This window comes from Typopeltis vanoorti, chromosome 6 (genome assembly GCF_054136105.1).
Source record: "Typopeltis vanoorti isolate ZY-2024b chromosome 6, IOZ_Tvanoo_1.0, whole genome shotgun sequence".
Lineage (NCBI taxonomy): Eukaryota > Metazoa > Arthropoda > Arachnida > Uropygi > Thelyphonidae > Typopeltis > Typopeltis vanoorti.
Window position 1 is genome coordinate 91,179,607 of NC_143554.1, and position 22,088 is coordinate 91,201,694.

The window sequence follows — 22,088 nt, forward strand, 5'->3', positions numbered from 1 at the left end:
TCACCTATCCGCCACCCAGGGGAAGCGCTCTCTAGGAGTTACAGGGTCCCCTGAGAGGGTCCCCAAGTCAATATAAGTGTAAAATTTGAGTACATTCGGTACCTTTTGAAGTTACTACATGTATAATGATATACTGATATTTGGCATTCATATCCTGTCAGCAATGCATTCCATGGTCCACCCTCCATGAAAAAAAAGATGGACCTTTCCTTGTTTCTTCCAATTATTCTATGAAGTGAAAACTCTCCTTAGTGTCTGTCCTGTAAAGATATTTGAACAGTTTAAATGTCTCAATCATGTCAGGCCTTCATCTTTTATCCACCAAACTCTGCAATTTACATGCCCTCAGGTTGTCCTCATAACCAACATTGTACAGCACTGATATCATTTTTGTTATCCACCTCTGTACTCTTTCCAGGGTCACTTCATTCACTTCAAATCCAGGTGACTAGATTTGAAAACAGTCCAGGTCTACACCTGATCAAGGATTTATATAATGGAATCACTACTCTTTTATCTCTGCAGGTGAAAGTCTACATCCCCATAAACTTCAAATTTTTATTGGCTGTCATCCCAGGATCCCTTGCCCTCTCTGCATCCTCTACTATAAGTCCATCAGCAGATTATGTTATTTCCCATTGTTGGATTAAAAATTTCAAGACCTTACATTTATTTGCAATTCATTTGCTCATCCTTCCTGATTATTCAGTTGCCACTGTTACTAATAACTCTTCCAAGTTTCATATCATTTTCAAACAACTGAACATCTTTCAGAAATTCAGTGACAGTATTATTGCCATAAAGGTGAAGCAGCAAAATCCAGCACTCAATTCTGTGGAACTCCATTTGTGATCCCTGTTTCATACAATTGGTCCACTGTACATGACTCGGATATCTAAGAGACAGCCAATTTCAATCCATTTCACTAATCTGGTATCTGACCTCAGATGTTACCACTTAAATAACTTATCTGTGGAATGCTTTGGAATGCCTTTGTAGAATTAAAAAAAAAAAAAAGTAGTAGTAGTAGTAGTATATGCCTTTCATTAGAAAAGGCAATAGATTATTCAAAAAGGTACTCCTGAACAAATCCTGCTGATCTTCACAGATAATAATACCCTAATCTGCTCAATTTTATATACAGTTTCTCACAGATTTCTCCAAAATCTTAATAAGTTATTTTAACTAATAATCTTAATGACTAAGAAAAATAAATATAGAAAAGTGCCTCTATAGCATAATTGGAAGAATGACAGTACTTTGTGTACTTTCATTGGAAAAGACCTAAGTTCGATTCTCGTCGAGACGAGAGAAATCTTTATATGGATTTTTTTCAATTGAAGGTGAGTTAGCCAATCTCATATGGAGTTAGCAGGGTTTTTTCTCCTGGAAACTTGGGTTTTTCATCCCACATACAGACAAATCAGCCTTGAGAACACACAATTTACAGATAAAAAAAAAATACCAGTGGTGGTGGTGGGCATTGGTGTTGATGATGGTAATGGCAGTTCGCTGTAGTTGGTGGATTAAGTGGTGGGGACGAGAGAATTGTAGAGTAGGTGCCCTCCCTTGATGGGTCTTTGGACTCATTGGAGGTGTCAGTAATAATAATAATAATATAAACTGGTGTATAGTTTGCAAGTTCCATTGTTTAATCCTTTGATCAAATGTATGCAAACAAAGTTGGTGTGTGAAGTATCTTTATGACTAAGCTACTTGTGCTTTCCATGTCATTTGCATTTAGCATCACATAATGCAAAGCACACTTCTTTTTGGACGTACATATTGCTACACATTATGGTAAGGGTCAATCCCAGACTAGTTTTAACCTTTTTATTGGTCTTATCAATGGGAGCCAGAGCTAGAAAGATACTAAGATTGAAACTGATGGAGAAGGGATACCGTGACAGTTGATATAGAAGTCAACAGCCTATATATATAAGTAGCCTCCTAGCCATGAAGATACTTCACACAAACTTTGTTTGCTATTCATGGGTAAAGAATTAATCAAGGATATAATTTCTTGGCAAGTTTAATTTATTTTGTAACCATATGAAAAACTTTCTTCAACTACCTCTGATCCAAAGTATTTTAATAATAAATTTATACATCTTTTTGCTATTTGTATATAATATATATGATTTTTATATCATTTCAAAAACATATCATGTTTTATATCATTTCTAAAATATATATGATTTTTATATCATTTCAACCTTGATATCTTTATAGATCTAGCTTCCACTAATAACATTATAATGTTTGTCTAAGAGCGTCCTTGGAGTGTTTCTCTCATTCTCTGGATGGAGAGGTAGTCGTTTGCACTGGCTTACTTTGTCTGTTGCCATGTAGAGCTTACTTGTGGCATGTAGTAGGTTTTTCTCTACTACAACTACTGCAGTTAATTGAGGCTTGGTGTGGCAGTGAGCTTTACCTGTGGTTTCAGCACAGTGTTTTGGGTGGAGTTAAGAGATGCCATTGAGATTTTTTAAACAGTTTTGCTTTGAGCTACATTGGTGTCCAAAACTTGTGGATGAACACTATTTCTGAAGATTACAACTGCAAATTCAAATGATTGTGGCAATTTATATATCTGAAGATTTCAAGTAGAAATTTGGTGCACATTCATATTTTTGAATTGCCTGCAAAGGGATCACATGGTATTGCTAAGCGAATTGTGCTTGAAGGAGGCTCTATTCATGAAGGATTAATATAACCAAGTGGAAAAACTTCCAACATCTTTCCTGTGTGAAATCATTTAGATGATGTCTTCACACAGGAAAGATGTTGGAAGTTTTTCCACTTGGTTATACTATAAATTGAAGATACCAAGAATTATATACTTGGTTTAATTCTTTATCCAAGTGTAAGTAAACAAAGTTTGCACTTGAAATATAATCAGGGCTAGGGCAACTCATATACAGAAGTTAATGACTTTGCATCACTTGCCTTAGTATCCCATAATGGAAAGCACATATCCTTATGGGTATGTATAATGCTATGCATTATGGGAAGGGTAACTACCCAGACCAGTTTCCCTGTTTAAGTGTGTGTGTGTGGGGGGGGATACCTCTCCAAAAACTTGTGCAATCCCGCATATCACCCAAAATGAGCAACCCGGAGGATCATTTCACTCAGTGGTGCCTCTGCTCAGACAGGCTCGCCCTACCACCAGACAGAACTGCTCATATTCCAAGGAAAAGCATCAGTCAAGGAATCCCTAATACAGGCCACCCCAATGGATCCAAATCCCTTAATACTCAAAACCTCCCCAAGGCAAAAACTGTAAGAGAGCAAAAACTTTGCTTCCCAGAATCAAGCTACCAACTGGTTTCAACCTTTATTGAGGTTTTATCAGTTTGAGCCAGACCCATAGGTGATACTAAGATTGAAGTAATGCAGAAGTCATTTTCATATACAAGTTGCCAAAAGGTGTTACACTTTATTATTAAAATACTCTGGATTAGAGATAGTTGTTGAAAGTTTTTCTAAGGCAAGTGATGTGAAGTCATTAGCTTCTATATACAAGTTTTCCTAGTCCTGATTATATTTCAGGTGCAAACTTTGTTTGCTTACATTTGTATAAAGGATTAAACCAAGTATATAATTTCTTGGTATCTTTATAGTATAAACAAGTGAAAAAAACTTCCAACAACTATCTCTAATCCAGAGTATTTTAATAATAATAATCTGGATTAGAGATAGTATTATAATTAAAATTATAATATTAAAATTATTAATAATAATTTTAATAATAGTATTTACTTGAAGAAAACCCTGATTGATTCAGCTAGAGAGGCATGTGATGAGGTTGTTTGCAAGGATAGAAAAATCAGAACTCATGGTGGACACAGGAAGTTAAAGAGGCAATGAAGGAAAAGAAGAAAGCATATCAAAAGTTCCTGGCAAATAAGTCAGCTTTTGCTCTTAGAGAATACAGAGACAAATGTAAGAAAGCGAAACACTGTGTAAAACTAGCTAAACAAAAGTCATTGGAGGACTTTGGCAAGAACATAGAAAATAAATATCAAGAAGGTGGTAAGATATTCTGGAGGTTGTTGAAGAAGCTAAGAAATGGAGGAAAGAGTGCTGTAAAAGGGGTTAGAGATGATAAAGGTGACATGAAAATGGGAGAAAAAGATATCCTTGAAGTATGGAGTAATTACTTCGAAAAATTGCTAAATGAAACAAGCAGTGATGACAGCACAGTGGTAAAAAACACTCCACAGGTATACAGTCAGGAATACATATCCATTCTTGAAGTAGAAAAGCCATCAAAGGCTTGAAATGTGGAAAGACAGCAGGAGTAGATGATTCAACCAGAAATGCTGAAGTATGGTGGTATAAAAGTTTTACAGTGGCTGCACTGCATAGTTCAGAAAGCCTGGACAGAGGGAGGAACGAATTCCCGATGATTGGAGTAGAGCTCTAATAGTACCCATATATAAAAAGGGAAATAAAACTGAATGTGAGAATTACAGAGGTATCTCCCAACTGAGTGTTCCTGGCAAGATCTGTGCAAGTATACTTGAGAAACGTTTGAGAAGAATTGTGGAAGAAAAGCTTGGTGAAGAACAAGCTGGATTCAGACCAAATAGAGGCTGTCAGGATCAGATCTTCACTTTACGACAAATAGTTGAGAAAGCATGGGAATATAACAAAGATATGTATTTAAGTTTTGCTGATCTGGAAAAGACATATGACAAGGTGCCAAGAGAGAAGCTATTCAATACACTACAGTTATACGGTGTCAGTGGGGCATTATATCAAGCAATACTTAGTCTTTATTTGAGTTGTAAGTCAGCAGTTGGAATTGAAGGAAGTACAGGAAGATGGTTTAATGTTAAATCTGGTGTGAGACAAGGATGTACATTATCCCCACAGTTATTCATTATCTATATGGATCACATTATGAGGGAAAGTGGTATTAAACATGATATCAGAATTGGAGATGTTAATGTCAGCTCTTTGCTTTATGCGGACGATGTTATACCTTTAAATAAATCCGCTACAAGTTTGCAAGAGTCCCTGACTAAATTGAATAACTGTTGTAATAGATGTAGTATGAAGGTCAGCATTAAAAAGACAAAGACAATGAAAATAGGTAGAATTGTTGAAAATGTCAACTGTGTTGTGAACGGGGAACCTGTAGAACAAGTAAAACATTTCAGCTACTTAGGCCTGATTTTTTACTGAAGATAGTAAATTAAATTTGGAAATAGACAACAGAATGAACAAAGCTGGCATGGTAGGCAGTCAATGGAATAAGGGAGAAATTAGTTGGAACACTAAATTGCTGTACATAAGACAGTGTTCAAACCAGTTTTAACTTATGGATCTGAGAGCTGGTTCTGAAGTAAAACACCTGACAAATATTAGAGACAGCAGATATGAGAGTGCTGAGAAAGATTAGGGGCACAAACAGATGGCATCAATGGCAATATCATATTAAAAACGAGGATATTAAGAAAGAACTTGACATTGTGAACATCCAGGAATGCGTTAGCAGAGCTAATCTCAGGGTATGGTCATTTAAACAGAATGGGCGAGTAAAGATTAGCAAAACAAGTGTTCTCTTCCAGGTTGGCAGGAAAATGACCCAGAGGAAGACCAAGATATAGGTGGATTGATACGATACAAAGTGCCTTAGACGATAGAAATATGTGATCTGATAATGTTGTCTTGACAAGTAACAGACTGATTTGGAGGAAAATTGTAGATAGGAGGTTAGTAATGATGTAAATTTTTCATGTAGTACTATCATATCCTGTGTACACCCCTTGAGGGCACATGTCAGGAATTTGATGATGATAATAGTTTTTTAATAATAGTGGGAGCCAGACCCAGAGGTGATACATGAAAATTTTTTCATATACAAGTAAAAATGCAGTTCATCCTTAGCTTTTTGACACCAGTGTAAAATTCAATGCGATGAAAATTTGTATGAATATTTTTCGGCATCGATTTTACTGAGGTCACAAACCATGAGGAAACAGAAAAATTGTAAATTACTATATTTTGAAGAAGTGCTGATTATACACTTGTAAAGCTAACTATTGAAAGGAATGATATAGAAATTGTTCACAAATTATAAAAATATTGTAAAGGTTAAAATTGTGAATTATATTGGTTTGATGTAAAAGAATGCTAGAAATAATTCTTTAGGTTAAGGGAATTAGACCGGATTATGTTGGCGATTTAAAAGTCAACAAAAATATTGAAGGTCGTTCAGATGTAGAGATTGTTGCTGCCAACTCTGAAGGTCAAAACATCAGTGACGTCATTTATTTACGGAAGATTTGGGGTCTCCGACACTAAAAACAGGGTGCTTCTCGATCATATAAAAGAGGCTGTTCAAGTGGCTGGCTGTTCGGAAGTTTAGGTTGGAGGCTGTTCTAGGATTTTGAGGAGTTTGTTCATCTTGCAGAAATAGAAAGTCCAGGAGAGGAAGGTCATTCTACAGAGATGTGTTTACAGTAGCAGAACGTGCCACGTGCGACCAGATGTGTGGCATCGACAGTAGATCCAAAAACAAATCCGACGGTGAGCTCTGCTACAAATCCTGGACGAGAACTACACCAGGATGACCACCAAAAGCTGTTCAGCAAAGGTTAGGTTATATGACCTAGGAAAGCAGTCAGTAGATTTGCCAAAAGTCATCCAGACTGGTAGGACTGTATTTGTTTCTACGAATTTGGGAGTAGATTTTAATATGTTAACGCTGAGATTGTGAACAAGAATTGTATGTCTGCTGAACGTAGCTTTGTTAAAATTAGTTGTTTAAATTGCTATAAGAAGTAATCGAGGCTAAAAGACCGCTAGTATAATTATTGAGAAGAATGTTAGTCAATAATATTGATTGTGAGAGCCAATAATTGCCTAGAGTTTGCAAAGCAAGTTATTCATGCATTGTGAATTGCAGGTCTATATTGCAAGGTTACGATTTTAAGATTAAAGTAGGAATTAGAGAGAATGTTTGATGTATGTCTTATTGTATTGTGCTTAAGGTAAAATAAACATGTTTTGTTTAAAACTATCACCTGATTTTTGACTCACAAAAATAATCGAACCTGTGTGCTTAAATTAGAGAAATTGCCACGACTGACTATTTAAGGTATTATTTTAGAAAGTAATCTATTCTATAAGTGTTATAACTATTCTTCCTGTGCCATGACATTAATTCAGGGTGGTGCAGTCAAAAAAAAAAACAAATAAATTTTCCCTGAATTATATCGCGTGGGAAATAGTTAACACTGGATCCATGAATTGCCTATTCTAGAGGTATTTTTACTAACAGCGCTAACACTTGTAGGTAGTATAAGGATCATAAGGGGGACTAAATTAATCGGCTTAAGTTAGAAAAAAGGTAAAGAGAACTTAACAGAAAGATTTAAGCGAGTAGAAGTAAGGTAGACATAGGAAAGAGAATAAGATAAATAAATAAAATCTTAGAATATAACTAACGGCTCAGTTCAAAATTTATAACATCATAATTATTACAAATGACGCAAATAATTAATTTACACCAGTGTATATGAGAGAGTGATTTTTTTAGATCACTCATGAGTTTTTTGTAATCCTAAGGATAATGAACCAATGAAATCCTCAATAAAGGTTAAAACTGGTCTGGGTAATGGCTCTTCCTATAATGCATGGGAATATACAAAATGAGAAATAACTGTGAATATTTCTGAAAGTGTGGTTTTTATTATGCTATACTTAGGCACTTGATGTGAAATCAATGGCCTCTATATAAAAAGGAACTTTGTGTAAAAATTCTTTGTTTGTATATATACTTGGATAAAGAATTAAACACGACTATAACTTTAAGAAAATTTAATTGATCTATCTTACCTTCCTTTCACTCTTTGGTCCTTTCTCAGTGGCTAGACTTTCACTGAACAGAAAAGTCAGTGGAGCTGTCATTTCCTAAGCATGGTCTCTTAAAACATGTGGCAAAATCCAATCCAGTCCCACTGCCTCTCCATTCCCCCCCTCCAAGAATAATATCTGCTGGGCCAGGATGAAATATTCCAGTAAAGGAATCAATAAGGGGATGCATGCAGTATTTTACCTGCACAAAACCTTTTTAAGCAATGTGGCCATTGCTTAAAAAGGTTTTGTGCAGGTTTCTGAGCTCAGTTTTAAGGTCTCTGCATTTGATAATGACATCCTGTTGAAATGGGTGGTGGTGGTGGTGATGCGATTGCTTATTATTATTTGACCTCCATGGACTCAAAGGGCTCATTGCGGGAGGTATAAACTCTCTCATGCCAAAAGATTGGGCCCCACCTTGAACCCATTCACAATTTTCTTCACTCACCACACTTTCGGACAATACATTCCACTCACTAATCACTTTCCATGCAAATAACCTGATTTTATTTTCACTTCCCTGCTCACACTCTCCTTATACAGCTTCCACGGATGGCCTCTAGTTATACCTTTGCCTCCATCCACTCTATGAAATAACTTCTCCACATTAAACTGGTAACAACCCCCTCAAACTTATATGTCTCAGAAGGTTCTGTAAGTTGCATTCCCTCAATTTCTCATATCTGACATTCCATAGACCTGACACTAACTTAAACCTTCTCTGGACCATCTTCAATGCATCGTCAACCCTCTGAAAACTAGGTGACAAAATCTGCACATATGTTGTCTGATCAAGACCTTATACAGGGAAGCCATAAACTCTTTGCTTCTGTAGATCAATGTTCCTCCTCTTTTTTGCAGTAATCTGTTGTAATGTTCTTACAATTTTCAGTAATGTTGTGATTCCTAAACTTCAAGTATCTGTCCACCATCACTCCCAGATCTGATCTCCTCCACCCCCCTTCAAAATTTCTTCATTAATTGTATACTCAGCTTCTCAACCTTGCCTACCAAAATTCAAGACCTTGTGCTTTGCAAAATTAAACTGATAGCTCCAATCAGTTGCCCACTCATGTAGTTGGTTGAGATCATCCTGCATGGCCACAACGTCTGCTCTACTTCTAATAGCTCTTCCTAATTTTGCATCATCGTCAAACAGCTGCACATCCCCAGTTAAGCTGGTCCCAATGTCATTAATTTACAAGTCAAACAATAATGCTCCCAAAACTGATCCCTGTGGCACTCCACTAGTGACCTTCCTCTTTTGGGATACCACTCCTCTATGTACAACCTGCTGATGCCTGTCCAACAGCTGATCAGCTATCCAACTTACTAGTCTGTTATCTAATCCCATCTGTTTCAGTTTAGCTACTAGCTTGTCATGTTGTCTATCAAAGGCCTTTGAAAAATCCAAATACATTGTATATGCATCTCTTTATCGAGTGAGTTTGTCACCTTGTTGTAATATGTAAGCAGATTGCTGAACCATGACCTCCCCCTTAACAAACCTATGCTGACCATCCTAAAAAATACTACTATTATCACCCCACTTCTGAATCCTATTCTCACCAACTTTCTCTAATACCTTAACAAAAATTCCACACAGAATGACTTATAATTTGTAGCCTTAGTCTTATCTGTCCCCTCCCCCCTTTATGAAGTGGAATAAATTTTCCCACTTTCCATTCCTTTGGGACTCACCCTGTTGTAACACTCATGTTAAATAGTTTCACCAAAAGTGGCATTAATTCCATGGATCATTTCCTCAAGACGTGGTGATCCTGTCAGATCTTATTGGTTTATTAACATTAAGTTTACTTAATTTCTCATTCTTGCTCATTTTGTTGTTTATGTGTGTGAGTTCTGTGTTGAGTGCATTGTTACCTGAGCAAATTGTTTTTGCCTGGTGGACTAAGGTTTCTATAGTCCCAAATTGTTGGGGGGGTGGATGTGACTGTTGATGGATGTGTCTACCTCTGTGTGTGTGTGTGTGAGAGAGAGTTTTCTGTAGACTGTGAAGGTCAGGGATCCATTTGGTTTTCTTGTAACTAGGATATCTAGGAAGGACAGACTATTGTTACTTTCTATTTCTGCCATGAATTGGATGTTAGTTGTTCAAATAGAAAAGGAAAGTGTGTTTGGTGTCCCTGCCATATGGCCAAATTTCAAACACATCGTCCACATGGCATAGCCAAAAGGTAGCTTTAAGGGGGGGGGGGGTTAGAGCATTCCTTTCATATGTCTCCATGAAAAAGTTAGCAAGGGAAGCCCATGCTGTACTTTCGATTTGTTTGTAGAATTTTATGTTGATTTTCAGCATCATATATTGTTTAAGAAAATTAACAACGTATTTGTTAATAAATAGTCCAGTGGGCAAAATTAATTTGCTCAGATAATAGTGCATTCACCACAGAACTCGCCCACATAAAAGACATTTTTTTGGCCAGCAGCTCTACCTCCCACCAAATACAAAGAATTTTAACAGCATGTACCCACACTGACCCTCCTCCAATGGTATAGCTAAAGCTTTTGCCGCCTGGGGCGATCCCTGAGTTTGCCACCCCTCTCAATACACACCAAAAATACTACAAAAAGTCAAAACGACATATAGGGAAATAAATTAAAATGCTATGTTTATTTTTGAAGTTAAACTTTAATTTCGGCATTCTAAAATGCTATTTTTCTTGCTTTTCTCTTAGCAAAATCGACGATGACATTGGCGAAGTCTATTTCACAGTAATGTAGGTAATTCTTAATCAGTTTTATTTAGAAAAACTCCTCTAACAACTAGCAACACTTACAGCAATTGTGAGGAAAATTCGCAGTAGTATTACAATATTTTGAACTGAGTTCTCGAGACTGTATTTTAGAATTAACTGCAAAAGTTCAAAAGGTTCAAAGTGGCGTGCCCGGGGTGGACCCCCCCCCTCTAGCTACGCCTCTGCCCTCCTTCACTCCCAAACATAGAATACAGCAAATCTATCATCATCCCCCTATATTCATGGCATCTCAGAAAAGGTGGCCAAGATATTAGAAAAGCACAATCTTGCAACCACCTATGAACTGCACAGAAAGCTAGCAACCCTTATCTACTCCCCCCCAAAGACTAGCTACAACCTCTGGATTTACCTGGAGTTTATCAGGTACCCTGCAGCTGCAACCTTTCTTATTATGGACAAACAGGTAGGACAGCCAGTATCTGCATATCAGAGCACCAGGATTACATCTGATTCCACCACTACAGCCTCTCAGGATTGGCAGACCGTGCATGCCCTGAATACCCAGCACAGGATCCATTGAAAAAAAAAAAAAGCCACTTTATTCCATCAAAGCGCAAGTTTGATAGACTTTTCTTTCAATCAGCAGCAGCAGCAGCTTTCACCAACCATCCCAACTCTCCTTCATATGGGAAACCCTCATGCAGACAATCAGCCCAATGACTAAGAACACATAACTGACGCCAGGAGATGGTAATTGTAGGACTTTAGATCTTCTTGTATCTCTCTCTGGTTTGTTCATCTTTGTTACTGAAGTGTGCCTGCGTGTGCACATGTCTAATACAAGTGTTATCAATCCCTGTTGATGCTGATTTGACTTTGGCGAAATATAGGATAATAAGTAAATAATTTTATTTATTAACAAATATGTTGTTAATTTCCTTAAACAATATTATTATTATTATTATTACGTGACACCTCCAAGGAGTCCAAAGACTCATTGAGGGAGGACACCTACTCTACAACTCTCCATCTCTACCACTTAATCTACCAACTACAGTGAACCTCCACTACTATCATCATTATCTACACCAACGGAATCTATTGCCCCCTCCCCACTACTAGTATTTCTTATCTGTAAATTATGAAGTGAAGTAATTGAAGGCTGTCTGTGATGCCAGAATCTGACAAGGGTAAATTTTTTATGAAAATTTACCCTTGTCAGCATAGTATCATTAATCGAGAGTTACAGAAAAAAGTTGTGGCAGGAATAGAAAGATAAAGGTGATTATCATACCCATGAGCAGCACAAAGCACAGGCACGAAGGGTGACATGTATGGTAAGGAAGGCCAAAGCTAATTACAAGAGAAAGCCAGCTGAAGGGGAAAAAAAAGAAATCCTAAAGAGTTCTTTCACTTTGTGGCAAGTAAAAGGAGGAATGACTATGGAATGATTGGTGGAGAGGTGTAAAAGAAACAAACCAAATAGTTGAATTACTGGCTGAGCATTTTGAAATGGTGTACCATCTAGGTGGTGACATTGCAATGCCAGATGACAGTGACTGATGAGAGAATAGACATCGAAGAAATGGAGGTACTTAAAATATTGCAGAACCTCAATTCAAACACAGCCATGGGATTAGATAGCATATTGGCCCATGTATTACAAGAACGTGTAAAGGAATCATCAGCTCTTCTGACTGCATAAAGGTGTAGGGGGCTCTAAGACAGAAATAGCAAATTATAGGCCAGTTAGCATCTCAGGAGTGGTGGTTAAGGTATTGGAGAAATTGGTGAAAGGCAGAATTCAGGACTGAGTGGATAGGAATATGATACATTATAAGGAACAACATGGTCTTGTGAAGAGTGTGTTTTGCCTTAGTAATTTGCTTACTTTCTGTAATTAAGTAAGTAATAATAAAGTAATCAAGTTGTATAAGTGAAATAGCTACTCAGTGATATTGCTAGACTTTGCAAAAAGGCATTTGACAAGATTCCACACAGAACTCTTGCATAAATTGAAGTAAATGGAGATGGATATGAATCTGGTGATTTGGATTAGAGGATGGCTGATGGACAGATATCAACAAGTGGTTTATAGAGGAGTTGATCCAGAAGAAGGCAAGTGACCAGTGGTGTACCACTGGACTCAATACTTGGTCCTCTGTTGTTTAATTTGTATACCAAAGATATAGGAAATGATTTGACAGGAAATATTCAGTTGCTTCCTGATAATGCTAAGCTGGGATGCACTTTGGGAAGAAATGATAAGCTCTGTACTATATTGATGGAACTGAACTGCAGGAAGCCAATGAGGCCAGGAACTTGGGGTTGATTGTGGACTGGGAGTTAGAGGGCATATTGCAAAAATAGCCAAAACATTACATCAGATTACATGTTGTTGCAGAACACACTAACAGGCAGGGATAAAGAAATTCTTTTGTTCTCCTCTATAAGGCTTTTGTTCCCCAAATAAGGCTACATCTAGACCTGCACAAAGATCTGGATTCCATGGGAATGAAGAAGTGGTAGAGAGAGGATACAGAGGCAACTGACAAAGATTGTAGCAGTCTATGAAATTCTCCCCATGAGGTGTGTGGGCTTCAAAAACTAGCTTATAGACAAAAATGAAGAGACTTGATAGAAGCATATAAGTTATTAAAGGAATTTTATAGGATTGACATTGAAGACTTTTTTCAGTATATGGTAGGAAAGGAGAGAACAAGGGATCACCAATAAAATTTGTGTAAGAGTGTGGTTGGCAAGGGTGTTTGGACAAAATTTTCTTTTTTGCTTGGAGGATAGTGAATGGGTGGAATGGGTTGCCAGAGATGGTTGGCGAGTGTTTCATCGGTGAGCGAGTTTAAGGTAGGTATGATAGGTATTGTGTGAATAATAGATCTCCTGCGATGAGTCTTCTGACTCCATGGAGATACTTATATCATCATCATCATAATAATAAATGTTTGGCCATTTTATAGGTGGAACTGTCTATGCAGTTAACTATGGGATGAAGAGAATTTATTAAGTTTATGATTTTTAAGGATCCTGTATATCCTGGATGGTTTGACATGAAAGGTTTAAGTTTTATGGCAATCTTTTTTTAGCCAAGATGTAAGATGCCGTGTGCATGTGTGAGTGAGTGAGAGAGAGATGTATTTATTAATAAGAGTGGGTGAGAAGTTTGTGAGGAGAAGTTGCAGGTATGAATATATCTGCACCTTCTCCTCCTCACAAACTGCCTGAAAGTGTTCCAAAGGGTAAAAGGATTGACTACAGTGAGTCTTCTGATTTCATTGGGGGGGGGTAACAATAATGATTAATAATAATCTATTAGAAATATGCTTTTTTATTTGAAATAAATTTAAGTTTACATCTTTGTATTGTTATATTTCTATAGGATAATACTGTGATTTAATTTTAAATTAGGTTTCCAGATTTAACTGCTGTGGTTATGTTATCTGAAGAAAGACCGTAAGTATAGAATTTATCTTAATGCTTTACTTTTGTTTCCAGCTATGTGTCATTTAAAACTGCATACTTTGTATAAGCGCAGAGCTTATTATAAGAAATAATAATAAAAGTTTTAGTAGATAAACTATGCATTGGATGATGATGATTGTACATTCATCATCATTATATGTGAAATAATCAACAGTTGTTATTAATTATAATTTTCAGTAATGATTAAACTAAACATTTATTTAACAAATTATATTCTGCTTTATTTGGAGGGCCCATGTCAGGATTGTATGGGAGTGGTAAAGAAACATTGACCATCCATACTCTTTAAAATCAGATAGTTCACATGAAAGAAGTGGCCTTGCATTGTCATACAAAATGAGAGCTCTAGCTACAAGCATATAGGTCTTTTGCTAAATGTTTGAATAAAAAATGTCTTGCAGAAACTTTCTGTAGTATGTTGTTTTCATAGTTGACTCAGCAGGTACTGTGTTTGATGTCACTTCGTTTTTGTTGTAAGCCATTTTCATTGTTATCTTAACCATCATGTGTGATGCTGACATTTCTTTGGATGAGGGAGGTAGGATGTTTTCACTGTGATGATTGGCATTTCATTCCTGGTTCAAAATCCTTTGTTTATGTTTCATTTACCAAAGGGGTAACAGTTGTATTCAGAAACTATTTTCTTTCATTCTGGTAATAATGCAGCAATTGTGCAGTCCTTTTGTCCTCTAGCTTGCAAGAGGAATCAGAATTCTGTAAAGAGATTTGGTTAAGTTATTTGCTTCATTTGCAATTTCATTAAATTTTAAGTTGATTTTCTTCTAGCAGTCATTGACGATATCTGGTGATATATTGACATCTATAACCATTGATAGCCTGCCACTTCTTAGATCATTTTTATTCTTTGTCCAACCTTTATGAAAGCAAAATGTCAATCATGCTGTGATCTGTAGAAGAATCTCCACAAACTTTGGGTACAGCAGTTTGGATTTCATTTGGGGTGATTCGTGTAAGGTTGACTTGTTATGTAACGTCCCTCAAGTGAAAAGAAGAACAGGGTCTGGTGTAAAGTGGATGGATAATGAAATTAAACAGGAATTGCAGATAAAAAGATGTTATGGAAAAAGTATAAGGAAGAGGGACGGGAAAACAGTTACATGAGTAATATAAGACTCAGACCAGGAATGTGACTAGCTTAGCAAGGAAGACAAAATTGAAATACAAGAAGAGAATCCAAGGGAAATCCTAAGGAATTCTTTCGTTTTCTGACTAGTAGGAGGAGAAATGAATATGGAAGAATAACATTGTTAGATGAAAATGGTAGTTAGTAACTGATGCAGAAGGCATAGTGGGGTTGTTTAATGATCACTTTATTGGGGTATTTCATCCTGAAAAGTAAGTTTTATTACTAGACGATGGAAAAGGTTCAAGGTTTAGAAGTGCATGAGGAGAGCGTGTTTCAATCAGAATACTAAGTAGTCTGGGTAATACTGATATAAATATAGGATTACTTTATACTTATATAAAGTAATCCTATCCACTATGGCACTGGATAGGATTTCACTATGTGTTTTGAGAGGATATGCTAAATGAATTTTTATATTTACTTTTTTTAAAACTACTTTATTTATTTATTATTATTATTTTTTATTTATTTTTTTTATATTATTAATTTTTTTCTCTTTTCCCACTAGAGGTCAGGCTAGATAAAAGATTAATAAGTAGCTTAGATTTATTTTACCTTTGTAAAGTGAAGTAGCATGCAGCTTGTTTCTTATACATATGTATTTTTCTGATGATGATGAACTCAATACAGAGGTCATAGTCATGGCAGCAATAATAGTTGCAAAGGATATAAGTGGAATTACTGAATGAGCATTTCATCAGTGTATATCATACTGGTGTAAATGATGCATTGCAATATATACGAGGCTGGTCCGAAAAGTTCTCAGCCTAAAAATGAAAAAATGAATTTATAATTTCAAAATTATTTTTATTTTTTAACATATTTAAGACTAATGAATTTATTCCAGTGGCATTATCCCATCCCGTAATGGTTCTCAGTAAGATCTGCAAAATACCCCTCTACAGCTGCAATCACCTTGATTCGAATAAAAAATGCTGACCAGCAAGGAAGACTTTTAGTTTTGAGAAGAGATAGAAGTCAGAGGGAGCCAAATCTGAGGAAATAGGGTGAATGTTCCAACAATTCATAGTGCAGATCCCTTAATTTTCCAATTGCCAAAACACCTTTGTGGGCAGGTGCATTGTCCTAATGAAAGATGATTTTTTCCTTCTGCAAGCTGGGTCTTTTCTCATGAATTTTTTCATCTAGTTCTGGTTAAAAGATTGGAATAATATTCCCCCGTTATTGTTTTACCCTTTTCAAGATAATTAATAAACAAAATGCCTTTAGCATCCCAAAACACAGATGCCATGACCTTTCCTACTGATGGAACCAACTTTGTCTTCTTTAGCGCTGAAGAACTGGCTTCTGTCCACTGTTTTGACTGCTATTTGGATTCTGGTGTGTAATGGTGAATCCAAGTCTCATCCATAGTAATAAATTGATGCACAAAATCAGTTTTATTCTTGTTAAAATGCTCCAAGCACTGTTCAGAGATTTTCATGCGAGTGCATTTTTGATCTGCTGTGAGCAAGCATGGCACCCATCTTGTGCAAAGCTTTTTCATTTGCAATATTTCATGCAAAATATATCCTACACATTCTTTTCAAATGCCTATAGTCTCAGCATCATGCACTTTGACTCGCCAGTCATCCAATACCATATCATACACTTGATCAATGATTTCTGGTGTTGTTACACTTTTTGGATGTCCTTCATGTGGATCATCTTCAAGGCTGGTACAGCCATGTTTAAACTCATCAGCCCATTTCTTAATTGTCAAAAACGAAGATGAAGAGTGCCCATAAACTTTTATGAACTTTGAATGAATTTTTTTTTTTTTTTTTGGCATTAAATCTTCTTTTACAAAAAATTTTATAACTGCACGATACTCAATTTTATCCATTTCAAGGGATATAGCCAACACTTTTGCTTCAGACAGCTGTATAAAACAAACTACTTGATAGAATGACTTGCAATTTCACATGGATGTACCAACTTAGAAAAAAAAAATCGTGGCAATAGTGTTGCCATCTATGGTTGAGGCCAAGAACTTTTCAGATCACTCTCGTAGAAGGGAAGCAAATATTAGGAGAAATGGATGTGAAAGAATCAGAGGTGTATCAGGTGATGATTGGGTTAGATGTTAATAAGGCTGTGGGGAAGGAGGACATATCACCATGTATTCTTAAGGAATGTGCACCACAGTTGGCTATGTCCTTGACCTGGTTATTTAATGAAAGTCTTGCAGTGGGTAAGGTTCCTGAGGAGTGGAAAGAAGGCAAAAGAGTACACTCCACAAGCATGGTTCTAAGATAGAAGTTTCCAATTATAGACCAGTCTATATAACTGCAGTTGTAATTAAGGTGTTGTAAAGATTGGTTAGGAATAGAATACAAGATTGGGTTGATGGACATAGTATTCTAGCATGATTTGTAAAAGTTAGGTCTTGTTTTAGTAATTTACTTACATTTTATGATAAGGTGGCAAGTGTGTTAGATAAGGGAGCATCATATACGCTGATTTATTGTACTTTACAAAAGCATATGATAGATTACCACGATAAGTTGATGTACAAGCTGCAGAGGATGGGAATAGATAGTATATTGGTTAGATGGATCACAGAATGGCTCTTTGAATGATTCCAGCAACCTCTGTGATGGAGCAGTGTCTCAGTAAAAGAGGGTAACCAGTGGCTTGCCCTAGGGTTTTGTTTTTGGGCTCCTGCTGTTTAACTTGATTGTAAATGATATATCATGTGCACTGACTTGGGATCTTCAGTTGGTTGCTGATGATGCAAAGTTGGAGAGAATTATAAATATCACTGCTGATATTAATAAGGGGGATGAAATGGTTTCAGTGATTGAATTTATTCACCCCCATATCATTAGAATAAGTGAAACATGGTTGAATGAAGATGATATCTTAACGGAAATATAAATGGAAGAATACAGTATTTTTCTTAAGGATAGAAAGGGCAAAAAAGGAGGGGGAGTTAAGTTCACATAAGGTTAGACATAAAAGAGGGAAATAGTGGCAGTGGTTATGAGGCAGTATGGTGTAATGTGGAGGTTGAGAGGAAGACTTATTTAGTTGAATGTTGTTATAGACCTGGGAATGTGGAAGGTGGTGATGAAGAAATGTATAAACAGCTTGGATTAGTGAACAAAGGAAGGGTAATTATTATGGGTGATTTTAATTATAGTAGTATAGATCGGAATGAATTTGGGAATAAGGAAAATGAATTTTTCGAATTCTTGAGAGATAACTATCTCAGGCAGCATGTAAAGGAGGGCACGTAAGGATCAAGAGTTCTAGATCTAATCATTTCATCAGAGGATGTGATTATGAGAGGTGATTTCACACTTTCCTCCAGTTGGTGAACGTGATTATGAAGTAGTCACCTATGTTTAGTTACACAAGAACTAGTCATATGTAGATTTTTGTAAGGAAAGGATATATGTGGAATTATAAGGCTGGTGATAATGATAAGCTTAGGAGACAGCTTGGAGCTATAACATGGAATGAGGAGTTGAGCAGTAAGAAAATAAATGCTGCATGGGAATTGACAAAGAAATGCATAACAGCATCAGTATGTGAATGTATTCCGAAGGCCAAAAGGCTGAATAAGGTAGGTGTAAAATGGATAAATGTGGAACTCAAGCATGAAATCTGGAAAGAGAAGGTATTTCAGAGGAAGTACAAGGTGAATAATAGTAATAATCAGTCAATGAAGAATATAAAGAACAAGCCAGGAGAATGACTTAATTAGTAAGGAAAACAAAAGTAGAATATAAGCAGAAATTGGCAAATCAGGCAAAGAAAAACCCTAGAGCATTTTTTAGATATGTGGCAAGTAGAAGGAAGAATGATCATGGTAAGATGAAGTTAATGGATGAAAGTGGCAGAATGGTAACTGCAGTAGAAGACATTGTTGAGGTATTTAGTGATCAATTTATAAGTGTGTTTCATCCTGATCAGGGTGGAATCTTGAGGAACTTAAGTATAGGGGACATAGGAGGAGGATGGCTTAATTGTGAGTGAGCTGGAGGTATTTGAGGAAATAAATAAACTTGATGTCAATAACGCAATAGGATTTGATGACATCTTAAGGGAATTGGCAGTATAATTGGTGCCTGTTTAATAAATGTCTTGCACTAGCACAGGTTCCAAGGGAGTGGAAGGAGGGTAAAATTATTCAACTGCATAAAGATGGTAATAAAACTGTAGCTTCAAATTATAGGCCGGTGTGTGTATATCAGGAGTTGAGGTGAAGGTACCTGGAGAGATTGGTGAGAGGTAGGATACGGAAATGGGTTGATAACAGCAGTATTCTCTGCGGTTATCAGTATGGGTTTGTTAAGGGGAGATCATGTTTCACTAACATACCTATCTACTATAACAAGGTGACAAATACCTTGGACAGGGGAGATGCATATATAGTGGTGTACTTAGATTTTGCAAAGACTTTTGATAGACTGCCACATGACAAGCTCTTAAATAAATTTAAGATGGGATTGGATAGCAGACTTATGAGTTGGATCAGGGACTGGTTGTCGGATAGGTATCAAAAAGTTGTATATGGGGGTGCAGTATCCCGAAAGAGAAAGGTCACTAGTGGTGTACCTCAGGGGGGTCATTTTATGACCATTGTTGTTCAGCTTATATGTTATTGATATCGGGATGGGTTTAACTAGTGATATGTAGCTGTTTGCAGATCATGCAAAGCTGGGGAAAGTAATGCAGGCTCAAGCAGATATTATGGCTTTAAGAGGACTTTAAATGATTGCTTGAGCAGAGGTAAGTGGAACAGTCAGTTAAGTGTTGCAAAGTGTAAGGTTTTGAGATTTAGTAAACAGTGATGATATGCAACGTATACACTTGGTGGGGAAATTTTAAAGAAAGTAGAGAAGATGAGAGATCTAGGAGTGATGGTGGACAAGGACCTGAAATTAAGGGACCGCATTGCACAAGCTGTGAAGACATGATATCGAATAATGACATGATGTGGAGGATTGACATGCAGAAATCAAGATGCTATGATGCCATTGTATAAGGCCTTGATCAGGCCTCATATGTATTATTGCACACAGATCTGGTTGTCGTGTTTTCATTGTGACAAGGATGTGTTGGAAAGGGTCCAGAGAAGATTCACAAAGGTGTTCAGCAGTCTTGGAAATGTGGAGTACAATGGCAGATTGATATAATGTGTTGTAGAGCTACGTGAATAGGAGGAAGAGGGGGGGGGTATTATTGAAACATATAAGCTAGTGAGGGGTTCTTATCACGTGGACGTGGACTAGAGTTTTCATAGAATAGGAGAGGGGTCTGGGACAAGAGGTCATCATTGGAAACTGTATAAGGGGGGGGGTGAGCAGTAGGAGTGAAGAGTAGGTTCTTTGCATGGATAATGGTTGGTGAGTGGAATGCATTACATGAGTGTGTTGTGGGTGTAGACACATAGTTGAAACAGTTTAAAGCACGGTTGGATGAGCGTTGTGTGCAATAATATGCACCTCCTAAGATGAGTCTCTTACTTTATTATTATTAACATTTGACCATGGAGGTCAAATAATAATAATAATAATAATTAATTCCCTTCAGGAAGATTTGAACAGACTTTGAGAGAGAGAGAGAAAGGGGGGGGTAGAGTTATAGTTTTAGTGTTAATAAACACAAGGCTGTTGGAGTGCAGAAATATAAGGCTGTACACTGTGCTGATGGTGCTGTTCTGCAGATGAGATTCGAGATTTGGTAATGATGGTTTACTGAAGTTATTATTACATAACACCTCCAGGGAGTCCAAGGAACTCATTGAGGGAGGGCACCTGCTCTACAACTCTGTCACCGCCACTCAGTCCACCAACTAAATCCACCACAACTACACAAACACCATCTACCGCTGACCACCACTAGTATTTCCAAACACAATCACATCAATGCTCACGGCAGGATTCAAACCCGCAACCTTTTGGCTGCAGAGCGGATACGCTACCTATTCGTCCAGCCAGGCTGGCAAGTTTAGAGGGCATTTTGCAAGTTTCAAAGACTATACATCATAATGCCACTATGATATGAAGTACCCAAACATGTAGATATAAGGAGATGGTTGTGCCGCTGTATAAAGCAATGGTCAGACCATACTTGGATTAAACACTGATTTTCACTGTAATGTAGAAAGAAACATTGGAGAGTGCCCAGAGATGAGTGACTAAGACATATCAGGACTCTGGAATGCTGGCTATGGAAAGAAGTTGAAGAAATGTGGATTGCAGAGTTTGGTGAATAGTAGGAAAAGAGGTGATATGATAGAAACATTTAAGATGTGAGGGGATTTTATAAGATTAAGCAAGAGGGAATGGTAAGATGTGTCCCCTAAATTTTAGATCCTTATCCACTATCACCCCAGATCTCTTATTTCCTCTACCTCCAACAATATATTCTCACCAAGCATAAATTCTGCATCCCATCTTTGTTTTCCAAATGTTAAAACCTCACATTTTGCAAAATTGAACTCACATCCCCATTTCCGTGCCCAATCACTCAATTTATTCAAGTCTTCTTCCAAGGCCACATCATCTTTTTATGGTTCGTCCCAACTTTGCATCATCTGCAAACAACTGAATATCTCCATCCAAATCTTCGCCAATATCATTAATATACAAGTTAAATAGTAATGGTCCTAAAACAGACCCCTGAGGCACTCCACTAGTGACTTTCCTTTTCCTGGATATCGCACCCCCATATACAACTTGTTGATACTTATCAGATAGCCAGTCTCCAATCCAATGCAGTAATCTAATATCCAACCCCATCTGCTCTAGTTTGACTGTCAACTTATCATGAGGTACCCTATCAAAAGCATTTGCGAAATCCAAGTATATTACTGTGTATCCTTCTCCTGT

At 37.0% G+C, this 22,088-nt stretch overlaps 1 protein-coding gene across 2 annotated transcripts in view; it reads left to right on the top strand.

The window, feature by feature from the left end:
* LOC150105701 (medium-chain acyl-CoA ligase ACSF2, mitochondrial-like) overlaps positions 1 to 22,088 on the top strand; it is a 398,514-nt gene that overhangs the window by 123,637 nt on the left and 252,789 nt on the right. For both annotated transcript variants that reach the window (XM_090394306.1, XM_090394307.1), the window contains exon 6: positions 14,022 to 14,066. In XM_090394306.1, the coding sequence (XP_090250432.1) occupies positions 14,022 to 14,066 (45 nt within the window). The remainder of the gene's footprint in view (positions 1 to 14,021; positions 14,067 to 22,088) is intronic.